This window comes from Ursus maritimus, unplaced genomic scaffold, assembly GCF_017311325.1.
Source record: "Ursus maritimus isolate PB19 unplaced genomic scaffold, ASM1731132v1 scaffold_4, whole genome shotgun sequence".
NCBI lineage: Eukaryota > Metazoa > Chordata > Mammalia > Carnivora > Ursidae > Ursus > Ursus maritimus.
Window position 1 is genome coordinate 90,629,896 of NW_024426552.1, and position 15,174 is coordinate 90,645,069.

Genomic DNA, 15,174 nt, shown 5'->3' on the forward strand with positions numbered 1-15,174 from the left:
TTTCTATTGCTCTGGGGATTTTTCTAAGATGTCTGCCTGCCCCCGTACATAAAAGCGAAAAGACCAAAGTCTTCCATTCAGCCCGGAAGTGGTTTATTCAATGTAAATAGACATAGAATGAATGAATCACACAAAGATATCAAGAACCAACATACAAATTTAAAAAGGCACACAGTAGATCTGCTTGTCAGATTTCAGTCTATGTCTTTTCTGGCCCAGTTTGTTACCTTTAATAAGTATATATTATATGGTACCCTCCCATAGTATTGATTTCACTAATGTTCATTTATTCCACACCTTGTACTGACTTCCTTTCCTTCCTTATCATCGATCTGAGTTTGTCTTTAAATTAAATATATTTTTCACCAGCAAAAAATTATTTCCACGTTTATTGGCATTAGATAAAGTACTACTTCCGTTTATTTGTCCTTTTATTTGAATAATATATTTGATAAATAAATATAATAAATACACTTTTAATGCCTTTTTTTTAAAGATTTTATTTATTTATTTGACAGACAGACAGACAGCGAGAGAGGGAACACAAGCAGGGGGAGTGGGAGAGGAAGCAGCAGGCTCCTACCGATGAAGCCTGTAATAAATACATTTTTGATAAAAAATACAATAAATACAAAAAAATACATTATTCAAATTTCAAAGGTTCCAAACCAGTTCAGATATTTGATCCTATTAGTTTATTAATTCAGCTGGCCTTTACTGAATAAGAAACTACACGTGTATTATATTAGTTACGTTTAGGTTCTGCCACTTGAAACAGAAAACGCGAAATCACACAGGCTCAGGTACGAGGCCAGGGTCTTGCTCTCCCATGTTAAGGGGTCTGGAAGCTACAGCCCGGGGTGTATGGCAGCGATGTGGTGGAGTGGCTTCCACACTTAGGTGCAAGGTGGTTGTTAGATTTCCCTGGACCACATTCTTTGGCGGCAAGAAAAGGAGAGTGAGGGGGTGGAAGCAGACGGGTTCAGAAAAGAGCTGTAGTTAACTTCTGCTTTCCCTGGCTATACCTAGCTGCAAGGGAAACCGGGAAATGTAGTCTTTTATTCTCCCAATAGGTGCAGTTAAAAATCTGTGTTCTGTCAGGCATGGAGGGAGAAGGGATATCGGTGTGATCAGTTAGCAGACCTGACACAAAAAAATCAAGATCAGGTACAATCAGTCTACGCAAAAACCCATAATAAATATGGAAAGCTTTTACAAAGTTTTTACCACAAAACAAGTCAGAATGTATTTTGCAATTCTGCCGAAGTCCTAATACTCTGTTTTCCTTGAATAGGGTCTCCACGTAGTGTGGGGCACTCGGCAATTTCACAGTTACTGGGTGTGGACGTTCCAAGACATTCGTGCTGTCAAGCTCTGTTGTGTGGGACTACGGTGATTCCCGCTGCCATCGTTAGTCAGTGCACAAAGTTGTATGTTGATGCATGAAGTAGGACTTGAGAGCACTGAATATTACTGTCATAGTTTCTGGTTCTATGTTCGAGACTTTAAGATTCTTGAAGAACCACTTACTATTAAACCACCTTGCTTTGGAATCAACACAGCTATTTATCCCCGCATCTGTATTTTCATTCAAGGGATGCCCATTAGCCTTTCTAAACTGGGTTCCACAAGATAGCAAAGCTCTGCAGAAATGAGTATGAGAGACTCTTTTCTCGATTCTGCAGAGAACGGTACAGAGCCGAGGCTGTTGTCAGGACATAGGAGAGTCAGTCCATTGCATACAGTGGATGCTTTAGGAGCTTGGACTTAATTTTCTTAGGGAACCCTTGCCAACAGGGCTGGGTAATTTTCTTGATTTACGCACATCACTATTTTGTAACCACTGACCCTTAACAAAGATAAATACGAACATCACATCAGGAGAGAGTTTTCTTATTTCCCGTGGTGTCTAATACAGCATCGAATGACTTTCGTATCACCCCCTTACACACTACAGTCAGCGTAAGATTTCCTTTGTGAAATTTGTGCGGTAGCCTCGGAAAACAATCTATTTCATTTTGCCATGTTGTCTTCTGTGTATTATGGAATGCTGCAAAAGCTTCTTACCAATTATTATAATTGTGCTCATTATAGCTGCTCTGCTAAAAACGGAGATGAATTCTCAAAGGTCGTCTTTGTTAATTGTTTGCAGCAAGCTACGGCAGTTACTATAGTTTATTGTAATGAAATTGATAAAACCATAAGCATGAAATCAATTTTTAGATTATTGTTTTTACTCTACACCACTTCCTCTTTTTTTTTTTTTTTTTTTAATAGAAACTAGCCACAGAAAGAACTGGATATAATGCTTCTGCTCTTCTGGTTTTAGAGCTGAGACATTTCCAAATTTGCCAATATTTGCTTCAGAATTAGTACTTCAACTTAGACTCAGTCTTTGAGGTTGTTTTAGTTCCTGAAATAATTATGAGAATTTCTTCACTTCGCAGCTTTCTGGGGATTCCTTCCCAGCTGGGTTTGTGTACTCTAGATTTGCCTGCAATATCTAAACAAAATTGGGCCCTCTGGGGTAGTGTTTCTCCAAGTGGACTACCAGCTTCCGTGAACTGTCAGCCCTCCGGTGGTATTCCTTAGAAATGCACATTTCCAGACCTGCTGTAGAATTTCTGGGCGGAGCCTCTGAACCCGCCTTTTCTACAAGCCCCTTAAGGAACTCCAGATATATGAAAGTCAGAGGGGCGCTTTTCTAGGCTTTTATATTCACTGCTTCCTGGCCACCCTATGTGAAGAGACTGCTGTTCTTTGATAACCCTGAAAATAATCCTCATTTTCATTTGGATAAAAATTCCTGATGTAAACTAGTCCCTTTACAATGATACCTTGAAGCCCACACAGGACTTAAGGAGATTATAACTTAATATCATAGCCTTTCACTTTACAATGATTGGTTCTGCCCTTAGTACTCAGGACACTTTGGGTTGTCGTACCAAAGCCCCACTCAAACCAAATGAAGCTGAAAATGGGATTTATTAGAAGTCACATGATATGATTAGGAATGTCATCTCTCTCTGTCCCTGGGCTCTGCTTTCTTCCCACCAACAGCTCCTGATTCATGTTCTGATCACTTCGTTATTGTTAGTCCCAGCAAAGTGCCAGTCCGAATATCAGTGGCGCAGCTCGGGTCATGTCCCCAATCCTGAACCAACCCTTGTTTTCCTTCCTCCATATCTGGATTGGGTACCTGGCCCTAGAACCTACAGGGACTAAGGGTTGGAAAGGATGATTCCTCAAAGAAAAGCACGAGAGATATTTGAGAAGAGGGTGGGAAGGTGGCTGAGTAGGCAAAACCAGGAGAATCACACCTCTCTGATTGCAAATATCATTGTAGTGGATGTGCGTAAAACCGATTTGGTCCTTAAGTAAAGTGCTTCTCCAAGGGCCTTTGTTATGTTTCAGCCAAAAGTAATAATAATGGTGACTAACACTGGTGGAGTGATTATTATGAGCCAGAACTCTTAAATCCTTGCTATATATTGATTATTTAATCCTTTCCAGCAACCTACAAAACAGCTTCCATTAACAGTACCATTACAGAGATGAGAAGACCCGGCGTATTAAGTATCTTGCTCAATGTCACATGTACAGGGTGGGGTGACTATTTCAGCCCGAGCAGTTGAACTCTATCCTCGAAGTCCATCCTCTCCACCACATTGCTATAAGTCTCCCATTAATATAGAAGGGCATTTAGTATTTAATTTAGTGTGAGTTCTTCCATTAATTTATTCAGTAAGTATTTACTAAATGTTTGCCTACCAGGAGGATCTGTTTTAAACCCTGCTTGACTGAGTTCCCATTTCTGTCTTGCTTACCAAATTCCTGTAACCGAAGGTTATGACCAGGCTCCAGCTCTCTTTGAGGAGTAAGGAAGTGGTCTCCCAGGAGCCTCTGGTAGAGGGCTTTGCCCATAGTTAATGGGTTTAGTGAATGTTTGCTGAAATTGGACAAAAAGAAAAAAAAAATCTTTTCATCTTGAGTTGTTTGGAAGAGTCAAGGGACACACTGTTGCAAGCATGTTTGGTTCCTCCCTCCCAAAGAGAGGCCATTCTTTGGAGTGATTGGTAGCACAGAACATAACATCATTAATAATAGTAATAACAACAACAACCATGGTCAAATAAAAATGGCTGAGTACTTATTCCGTGCCAAGCACAGTTGTACTTCGTTAACCATATGTTAGCTCATTTAATCCTCAAAACAGCTCCCATTACAGCTACTGTGTTCATTTTATGAATGAGTAATTGAGGGCACGAAGAGCCTGAGGAACTTGCCCAAGCCCCACAGATAGTAAATAAAAGGGTTGGAGTTCAAGTTCAGCCAGGGTGTGTCCACCGTCCCCACAGCCCAGTTACAGGAATGGAAGATGATGGCGTACCACTGGAGCGTGGCCTGCGGACTCAGGTAGAGCTGAGATCGCACCCTACTCCCCTCCTTACTGACTGTGACCTTGGGCAGCTTTCTTAACCTTGCCGAGTCCCATTTTTCTTATCTGTTAGGTGGAAATACAAACATCCCCAACTTGTGTTGCAGCTAAAATGGTATAATATGTAGTGCCTGGCACATAACAGGTCCTCAATAAACGATTTCAATTATTAGTCCTGGAAAGATACAGTGAATGCTGAATGGGGCAGGCAGCAAGAATGGAAAGAGCATTGTAGAGAGTGCCTTGACCTTCTGTCATTGGTAGATGAGAGCGTGGGGATGGCAGCCTGTGCTATGAACTACGCGCCATACCTGGCTTAGCTACTCGTTAATACGCGTAAATAGTTTGACTCAGCCCTGTCTTCACCAGCAGACATTCACTGAACCCATTAACTATGGGCAGAGCCCTCTACCAGAGGCTCCTGGGAGACCAACCACTTCTTCACTCCTCAAAGAGAGCTGGAGCCTGGTCACAGCTTCAGTCACAGAGTTGCAGTCTCCCCCGAACAGTGTTAGTCTCGCCCCGAGCATAGACAAAATGACCTCGTATGGAGCAGGATCTAGGAGAGAACGTACGGCTAGATTCCTCCAGAAGCTGAAGACTGACACTATTATTATTCATTCATTCATTCATTCATTCATTCATGCGTTTAGGAGTGGCTGGCTGTGCTATGTTGTAGAGCGATGGCGGTGAGGAGAACAGACACGCTCACTGTCTTCTGGAATCTTACATTCCAGCATGCATAAAAGATGTTTAACAAACAGTTGAACAATGACTGCATCACAGTTCTGATGAGCTTTTAAGGAGCGTGCGGAGAGTATTAAGAGAGCATTTAAGAGGAAACTAATCTCTTTGGGCTGCTCGTATGTTTCCTGATAAAGTGACAGATCCATGAGATCCAAGAATGAGTAGATCTTGGTTCTGCGTTGGTGGGGCTGGGAGAAGGGCATTCTCAGCTGTAGGAGTCTGACCCTCCAGTGGGTTCCACAAAGCCTGGGAATCCCCACCCAGGGCCTTCTGCTGCAGAGACCCTTCTGAACACGCCTCCTTGGGACTCCTTTGGGGCTCTTCGGGTAGGTGTCTTTAGCAGAGAGACCCTCTGATGAAACACATGATGAGAACTTTTAACAAAGATAAGCAAATGTTATTTTTGTCTCCGTAATACCCTCTACCTTTGGGGAGGTATTTAGTGCTTCCGTTCTGTACGGTATACAGCATGTAGAGCTTGGAAGGCTTCTAGAGTCCTAAAAACGAACAAGCCGAGCTGCCCATACATGCACACTTCTGCGTCTGCCCCATCTTGCCTACAGAGTACATGTACCTCTCTTGGTGGCTTATGTGTGTCTAGGTCTCCGCACATGTGCGCGCACACTGGGCGTGTGGCCTGGATGTGTAGGCTCGTTGTACGTGTATGCACAACATATCAGAGAGAAGGCTTAAGAGCACTCTAAGCCACTTCATTTATGGAAGACTTTAGGCAAGTTAGTGACAGCACTACCGGGGGTAGAACTCATTGACTTCTGGGTTATTGAGCATGGGTCTTTTCTTTTTTTTTTTTTTTTTAAGAAATTTTTTTTTTTTAAAGATTTTATTTATTTATTCGACAGAGATAGAGACAGCCAGCGAGAGAGGGAACACAGGCAGGGGGAGTGGGAGAGGAAGAAGCAGGCTCATAGCGGAGGAGCCTGATGTGGGGCTCGATCCCGTAACGCCGGGATCACGCCCTGAGCCGAAGGCAGACGCTTAACCGCTGTGCCACCCAGGCGCCCCGGGTCTTTTTTTTCTTAATTCATGGTTTTCTTGGGAGTGGTCATCGGGGGAGGCTTGGCTGGGAGAAAAAGGTGCATGGGACTGCGTGAGCTGTTTCTCGGAGGGACAGCGTTTCCCAGCAGGGGAGAACAGGCTCACGGTCAGGGGGAGCACAGCAGATTGGCGCTTGCATCGGGGGCTATCCTAGTTTTGACACTTCAGGGCTCCCATCCCCTGGGCATGTTGCTTAACCTCGCCTTGTGGGTAATACCCCTCCTCTCATGAAGTTTATGTGAGAAGTAAGCAGAGTTATTTATAAAGAAAGCATTTGAGAACAATATGTAGAACGCTATGTTCGGTGTGTCAGTGTGTATTATTATTATTAATGTCTCTTGCAGACATTCTTCCTTTTTCTCTCCGCGGTACCAACAATCCCTGTAGGAGGCAACATGCTACGCTCCTTCCAGCTACAGGGCCTTGGCAATCACTAGTTTTCTGCTAGAAAAAAATGGTTCCCTCCTTAGTCACACTGCATCACGTTTTTCTCTCTTCCTAAATGGGTAACCCCCACAAGGCCTTCAGAATTCAGACTCATTCTGGGTCTGTTTCCTTCAGTCTGTAAAAGTATAATTTATAGGTGTATAACCCCACCTTGAGATAATTTGATGAGATCCATACATGCTAAATTATCATTTAATTTTTAATACATTTTCATATTTAATAAATTGTGATACAAAAACGAACCTCAGACGGTATGCTATATACCAACAAACACACTCTAGAGTATGGCAACCTCTCAATTTATACTGTGAGATTCCTCCATTCGTGCGCAGAATTTCATTCAGCAAGAAGAATTTCCACTGAAATTTCAAAGCCTTCCCTTTAAAAAGAGAAATTTGCAATTACTTATCTTAGGAATGTAGGTTTTCTCTCTCCTTTGGAAACAAAACGAAACTGAAAATTAATGAGATATTGAAGCTGATATGTGACTTTGTATTGCTTTCAAAAACTCTAATTTTGTATTCACTAAAACTGCTTCTTTGTCGAGATATGACGTAGTTAAACTCATAAAAATAAATGTTACTGATTTTTAAAATCCAGTTTTTGTTGATGCTCTGTGTTGCCATCCTGAATAAAATTTCTCCTGGAGGCAGGGATTTCACTATTACAAATTATTTTAAAACATTATAAAATTACATCCTAGAAAATGTCAACAATCCCTTCACATTCTACTGCCTGTGATTCTTTAACAATGAACTATCTTCAACTTTGTGTCATATTCTGTCAACAGGGACGTTGACAGAACTGCCTAATGCTGCAAGTGCTATGGAGAGAGCAGAAGTGGTTCCGACCAGTATCCACACACCTAGGGTGAAGTGGCACTTAGGAGTCTCTACATCTCGTACTTTCTTCTGAGTTCAAACTGACCAGGCCCTTGGATTATTATACGAGTTACACAGTTTTATTCTTGTTCTGTGGATTGAGAGCTAAATGTTGGGCAACCTCTTTGTTATAGAGCACACTAATATTATCTTATTAAGTCCATGTTTCAGTCCTAGCATATTGTAGATGCTTAAAGGATATTCCCTGTGTATTAAATATGCAACTTAAAATCCCTCCTTTATCCCCTGATGTCATTCATAAGCAAATACTATTGTGTGCTAACAAGCTTCTTTAATTGGAGGACCAAAGGCAGGTTTCTCTTCATCACTGGCTTAACATGCTCCCAGACACTTCCTTCGTCATGAGCTGCTTGAGTTTTATCCCCATGGGGAGCTGTTCTTCTGTCTATGCGTCTCCAGTAGAGAATGAATTACGAGCACTGGCTTTGGAGTCAGACGAATCTCGCTTTGAATCTTAGCTCTGACATTTAATATACGAGTGAACTTGGGGGGTTACTTAACCTGTCTGAAATTAATTTTGCTCACTTATATGGGATCATTAAATCATCTACTTCATAGAGCTGTTTTGCATATTAAATACACAGCTTCTGGTGCGCAGCAAACATTACGTAAGGTTGGCTTTGGCTATATTTTCTGACCACAGTATCATATCATTAAATGAGATCATCATCAGAGGTAGCCAGTGGCTTAAAAGCGTCTCCTGGAAGCATCCATTTCTTTGCATTTGAAAACCACTTTCTCTTACATGGTTTGCCATCCTCCAGGAGGCCAGTCCTGGCTTCTTACACGGAAGGTTTTTCTGTAAGCAGTGAGAGAGAGCTAGCCCCAGTGCACAAGTAATTTTCCAGCCTCTGCTACGTCTCATTGCCCAGAGCAAGTCACATGGCCAAATCCAGAGACAGGAAGAGGAAATGGATCCCATCCCTTCATGAGGGAGGCTGCCAAATATCACGGCCTTGCCACCCCTCCCCTACCCAAGTCTACCACAAATACAAAGCAATGAATAGATTCCCATGATCTTGAGAAAAAAACAATCGTCTCTATTTTGATAATAAAGCTATGCTTAAATAAGCACTTGATAATTTCTAAGCCTGAGAGGTGGTTTAAATAGATATTCTTATTTTCATTCACATAACTGATATTTAGAGAGTCCATATGCAATGTCTGAGGGTACATAATGAATCAGCTTGGACTAGATTTAGAAGTCTCATGACCGAAGTAATGGTTCTTCCTAGTGTACTGGACTTGGCTTATTAAAACTAGTCCCTTTTAAAATTTGTGACAGTTTGATACCATTACTTTGTTTTTCATTATGACCCAAAGGTCATTAATTTCCCAGTGGACTCGATCCTTTTGCTAATTCTTAAGACATGAGAATAGTCCATTTACAAAACACAAGACTTCCTTCTCTTATAACTTTGTAATCTAACTCTGGCCTCTGTTGTTGTCTTTGTCTTTTTGAAAGCATTATGACTCATGCTTTTCAATAGCCATGTTGTGAGAGGGTAGGGTTCTTGTCGAGTGGTTAAATAAATTCTTGTAGTTACTAGTAAGTGTGTCCCTTTCAATGCCACTGACTAACTTGCTGCCACCAATGCCGTAGACTAGAAATTGGGATAAATAGTAGCCCAATAAAATGCATGCCCACTTACAAGGTCATATAATATCAAGGTCAAGGTTCTGTGCTAGAGCTACATAACCATGACCCATAGTGGTTCCGTAATTGTGCTTGGAAGCCATGCAATTTAAACTAAAATTCAGGATGCTTTCATTCCTGCTCTTCTACTCTTGTTATTTATTTATTTATTGGTTGACAAGATTAATAATAATGTTTATTTTGTATTACACTTTATAACTTTCACATACTTCGTTCAAATATCACAAAAGACAGGGGCATATAATAAAATACTATTATAAAATCTATATCTATTTATAGAAGAGAAAACTGAAATTGTAAAAGGTGGGTTACTTTCCTAAGATCATGGAGCCCAAAGAGAACATGCACCCCACCTGCCCACCCTCATTTTTCTGACTCAGTGCATATGCTTTCTTCATTTTCATATTGCCTCAGTTTACCTTTACAAAGTGATGGAGAGCATACTGCCTTCATTCTGATCTCCAATACCATTTATTTTGGATTTAATTATATATTGAATTATACTGTTATTTAACTATTTCATAAAGTCTCATTTTCTTAATAGTACAGTAAGCTTTTTTTACGACACTCCCCCCCCGCCCCACCGTGGATTCTCCCACGTGACCCTCCATCCTGTTGAGAACCTAGGAAGCCAGCAGCAATGCTTATAGAACCAACTTGTCGCTAAGAATGACTGGAGGTGAGGCTGGCCGGCTGCCATGGGAGAGGAATGGGTGTTTTATTGCCTCATGTAGTTGCCTCTTTAGTGGAAGCAGCTGTCGATACCAGGCTGCCCACAGAAACCCTCAGGTCTGTTTTCTCCCCTTCTGTGTGGGCTTCCCTAAGGTACATCCGCTCACATCCTGCATTCGTCTGCAATTATTTGGCCCCACGTGGTAGGTTTAAAATAGCTCACTATGCACCACAGTAAGACATCTGAGGTGTGCTGTGGGCACCCTTCAATAAGTGGAAGGTCTGTGAAGGTCAGTCTCTCCCCAGGCCAACGGTAAAGGTGTAGGTAGTTTCTGATAGTTGCAGGGAAGAACCCAGTGGTCAGCAGTACGACATCCCCTCCCTCAGCCACCGTCCCAGCCCCTCCCTCCTGAACTCCCCTCCTCACCGTGAGGGCCACGTGCTTCTCCTCAGCTCAGCACCCCAATCATACGTTCTATTTTGAGATACCTAGTCTTCGATTTTGTTAAGCCATGTGACATGTAACACGTTTCATTCTCTTAGGTTGGCAGATCTCCATTGTTTTTCAGTAAAACTTATTTTTGCGTGGTCAGAAAATGTCAGCATTTCACCATTCTTCTCATCTCATTCTTACCATTTCCTTTCAAGCCCCACTAATGCTGCTGTAAGCAGCTTGCCCTTTGCAGGTGTTCATTTTTTTTTGTTGTTTTTTAAAGATTTTATTTATTTATTTGACAGAGATAGAGACAGCCAGTGAGAGAGGGAACACAAGCAGGGGGAGTGGGAGAGGAAGAAGCAGGCTCATAGCGGAGGAGCCCAACGTGGGGCTCGATCCCATAATGCCAGGATCATGCCCTGAGCCGAAGGCAGACGCTCAACCGCTGTGCCCCCCAGGCGCCCCGTGGCTGTTCATTCTTTTATTCATGTTTCTTCACAGGCACTTTGGCTGGTGCTGGGCATGTTACAGAGAGCAAAAGCAGGAACCATTCCTGTGTTAACAGTTATTATGGACTGATGGGGAAGAGAGAGTTTAGTCAAATGGTCAAATGGAAAGGTGCTACAAAGGGAGACACATGTGATGATCTGTGAGGCTCAAACCAAGTCAGTCAGATCAGGGAGCTTTGCTGGGGAAGGGAGTCTGGAACAGAGACCTGAAGGCAGAGGAGGCCTTACAATCCATGGAGAAGAGAGTCAAGTAAAAGAGCAGTTATGACACATCTCCATACGGGGACCAACAAATAGGGTGCGCGTATGAAGTGTAGGGGGTGGATAAGATATAGCGGTGTGGGGGGAGATGGGGACTTAACATGGCCTGAGAGAATTAGGGAAGACATCCTGAGGAGGGTCATATAAACTCAATAGGAATAATGAGTAAAAATTATGTGAAGATGAGGAAGGGGAAAGAAAACATCCCATGGAAGACCACAGAAGGGCAGGACCTTGTTGACACTGAAGTGAGGCTGAACAGCTCAAGGGATAAAGGGACAGACAGGGACACAGCATGAGCAGCCTTGCAGGTAAAGGTGATTAAACAACCTACACGCAGAGATCATTGTTACTACTGCTGCATCTGAAACAACTCTCCTTGGATGGAATTTTTTCCACCAGTCTTAGAAATAAAATGGTTTACAGTCCAATTAATGTGTACATATCAAAATAAAATTATGGGAGAGCACCTGCACACTCCGCTGGTAATGCCAGGGCTTCCAAACGTGGCCCAAGTTGACGGACTCCAAACTGAAATTCAGAATGAACGGAACCTGAATACCAGGAAACTTAGTCTGTAGGAGAGTTACCTCTTTTCACATCCATGGCACTACCACATTCCTCCTTTCTTTTTATGTTTAGTTTCCTGAAGGTGAGATGAGTACTCCTGTTTTGTGAACTTCCTCAGATCTAGAAACTACCCTCTCTCCCTTTCCCATCTGACTTTCATCATCTTCAATCAGTTACTTCAATAAAAGTAGGCTTCAAAGAAAATGAACCTAACAAATTTTAAATCTCAGAGCCTGTATTTTTTTCTTTCCCCAATCTTTCCTATACCAGATATGATCAGTGGTAGGTACTCAGTGGACATAGTTCCCAGAAGCCGAGAGTGAATTTTATCTCAATAGTCTGTCTACCTTGATCTTTTCAGGGTGAAAGGATGAGATTTTTTTCCCTAGCAGGTTACATGCTCTGCCTGTTTGCTGTACAAACAGAAGACCCTCTTAGATTGCTGATATGTTGTCTTGTAATTTTTTTTTTGTAGTCAAGAGAGAAAGTCAAGTTATATAAAAATTATGCTTGTTTATCACTACAGAAGAAAAAACTTAAGAATTTATTACATAGTTGATATAGATGGTGATTAAAAAAAACAGAACCCTACTAAAGACAATGGACTTTCATGACAGAATATTTTTGTTCTAATACAGGATGAAGAGGAAGAAATCAAACAAGAAATTAACATGTTGAAGAAATATTCTCATCACCGAAATATTGCTACATACTATGGTGCTTTTATCAAAAAGAACCCACCAGGCATGGACGACCAACTTTGGGTATGTAGTGCTCTCCAGATTTGCTTCTTACATGAAGGACAACCAGGGCCAAATGGTTCGTTTCTCTGTCCTCATGTTGGATTGATTAACTCCTTCTTTGAAACTCTTAGCCCCATGATTTCCATAACATTGTGTTTTCAAGGTTCTTTCCCATCTTTTAAGTATCTTTTTTTAAAAGATTTTATTTATTTAGAGACTGAAAGAGAGAGTGTGTGTGTGTGCGTGTACAAGTTGGGGGAGGGGCAGAGGGAGAAGGAGAGAGAGAATCTCAGGCAGACTGCACGCTGAGCATGGAGCCTGACATGGGGCTTGATCTCATGACCTCGAGATCATGACCTGAGACAAAACCAAGGGTCAGACATCTCACACACTGAGCCACCTAGGCGCCCCTCCATCTTTTAACCATCTTTATCTTTTATCCCTTAATGTGGACCATCCCTAGAGCAAGTTATTAAGTTCTCTGGTTTTTCCACTACTTACTACATGTATTGAGTTTTTATTGCATTTTAGGCATCATGCTGTTTGCTTTTTATGTATTATATCATTTATTCCAGCTCTTCGAGGGAGACATTATTATTTACTCATTTCTTTTTTTTTTTTTTTTAAGATTTTATTTATTTATTTGACAGAGATAGAGACAGCCAGCGAGAGAGGGAACACAAGCAGGGGGAGTGGGAGAGGAAGAAGCAGGCTCATAGCGGAGGAGCCTGATGTGGGGCTCGATCCCATAACGCTGGGATCACGCCCTGAGCCGGAGGCAGACGCTTAACCGCTGTGCCACCCAGGCGCCCCATTATTTCCTCATTTCTTAGATGACAAAACTTAGGCTTACAAAGATGGTAATAAATTGCCCTAAGGTCTTTATAGCTAGAAGTGGCAGAGCAATGATCAAACCAAGCTCTTGGAGTCTTTTTCCTAGCCTATCACTAATGTGTGGATGACTGAAATTTAAATTCCCATTCTGTGAGTGAAATAGCTAACACAGTGTGCTATGGTATAAGTACAGTTAGCTGTGTGCCCCGGTCCTGTATCTTTGACAGTCTGTCCCACTGAAAGTAGGTTCAGTAGGTCTGATACCAAAACCACTACTCCCCTCCCTGCCCTGCTCAGATTGCTCTTCGTCTCATCTTCCTGATTACTGTCCATGGATCATTCATTCATTCTTAGTCTCTCAGGCTGGTGGGCCCATTCAGCGGAAGCCTAGATTTTGCAGTAGACTTCTACTTGGTCTACCCGTCTCTCTCTTTCTTGAATCTCTGTTCATCCCATATGTTGCCATTGGATTAATTACTTTAAAAATACCCTTTTAACCACTTATCATCTTATTCATTTTCTGGAGTTCTTAATATGTGTCTGGCACACAAAATTTATTTAATTAGGCAGAGCTTACTATATGCCAAATTATATACTAAATTGTGTGAATCCCATGACTACTATTTCATGGATAATTTATCAAAGAATCTCAGTCTACTCTCTTAATGCAAAAGACATCTGTGGTCCAGCTGAGAAGATAAAACATACACAGTGAACAGAATTGGTGACCAAAAAGAATATAGTAATGTTAGCTCAGAAAAATAACAAGATTTTCATGTCATTTGATAATTGAATACTACAATCTCTGGAAGTGAAAAGAGCTGCTGGTTATTTTTTTTCCCTATAAGTCCCATCTTTAAATTTAAAATTTAAAAAAGTATTTTTGGGTAAATAAACCCTCTTTGTAAGATCACATTGATTTTATATATTTTTATGTGATTTCTGAAAGAGTTATAGTAAGATTTTAATCATGGCCTCTTAAATGTCTTGTAGGTATAAATGTGAAAATTAAAAATGTAAAAGTAGTAGGAGAAAATTGCTGTAAAGAAAGATATATGAGGGCATATATGCAAGGGCATATCCACAGAACAGAATTTTAATGAACTTGCCTATATACATTTCTTAAAATTTCCCATTACAAAAACAAAAACAAAAACAAAAAAACCCAAAACATAATAAACAGAGTAAAAATGGAAATAACTGATTCGGGAAAAATATCCATTTGGTATATGATGAGAAAGAATTTAGTAGCCTTTAGAGATGGAGAGTTTTTATAAATCAATAGTAAAATGTGAAACTAAGGGAAAGATTGAGTTAAGAACAAGACTGATTAGGGGCACCTGGGTGGCTCAGTCGTTACGCATCTGCCTTTGGCTCAGGGCATGATCCCAGCAGTCTGGGATCGAGCCCCACGTCAGGCTCCTCCGCTGGGAGCCTGCTTCTCCCTCTCCCACTCCTCCTGCTTGTGTTCCCTCTCTCACTGGCTGTCTCCCTCTCTGTCAAATAAATAAATAAAATCTAAAAAAAAAAAAAAAAGAAAAGAACAAGACTGATTAACAAAGTAAGAAATATCAATTACCTGTAAAGATGTTCTAAATATAATCATACCAACAACATAAATGCAAAAGGAAACAAGAATGAAATACCATTTCTTAACTTGTAGATTGGCAAAGATTTTTTTCTTTAAATGATGTACCCAGAATGGACACTCGCAGCCCCTGCTTATGGAAATGAAGGTTGGAGGTTGGTACTCTATCTTTACTCAAAGGCAATTGGAATACATATGGGTAAACATGCTCTCTGTCTGTCTGTCTGTCTCTCTCTCACACACACACACACACAGATATACAGGAATGTATCCTAAATAAATATTTGGGTAACTACATAAAGATGTATGTAGAA

The 15,174-nt window shown here is 41.2% G+C and overlaps 1 protein-coding gene across 3 annotated transcripts in view; it reads left to right on the top strand.

Annotated features, from left to right (window-relative positions):
• Positions 1-15,174, top strand: part of TNIK (TRAF2 and NCK interacting kinase) — a 375,800-nt gene that overhangs the window by 222,025 nt on the left and 138,601 nt on the right. For all 3 annotated transcript variants that reach the window (XM_040621607.1, XM_040621605.1, XM_040621606.1), the window contains exon 4: positions 12,334-12,459. In XM_040621607.1, the coding sequence (XP_040477541.1) occupies positions 12,334-12,459 (126 nt within the window). The remainder of the gene's footprint in view (positions 1-12,333; positions 12,460-15,174) is intronic.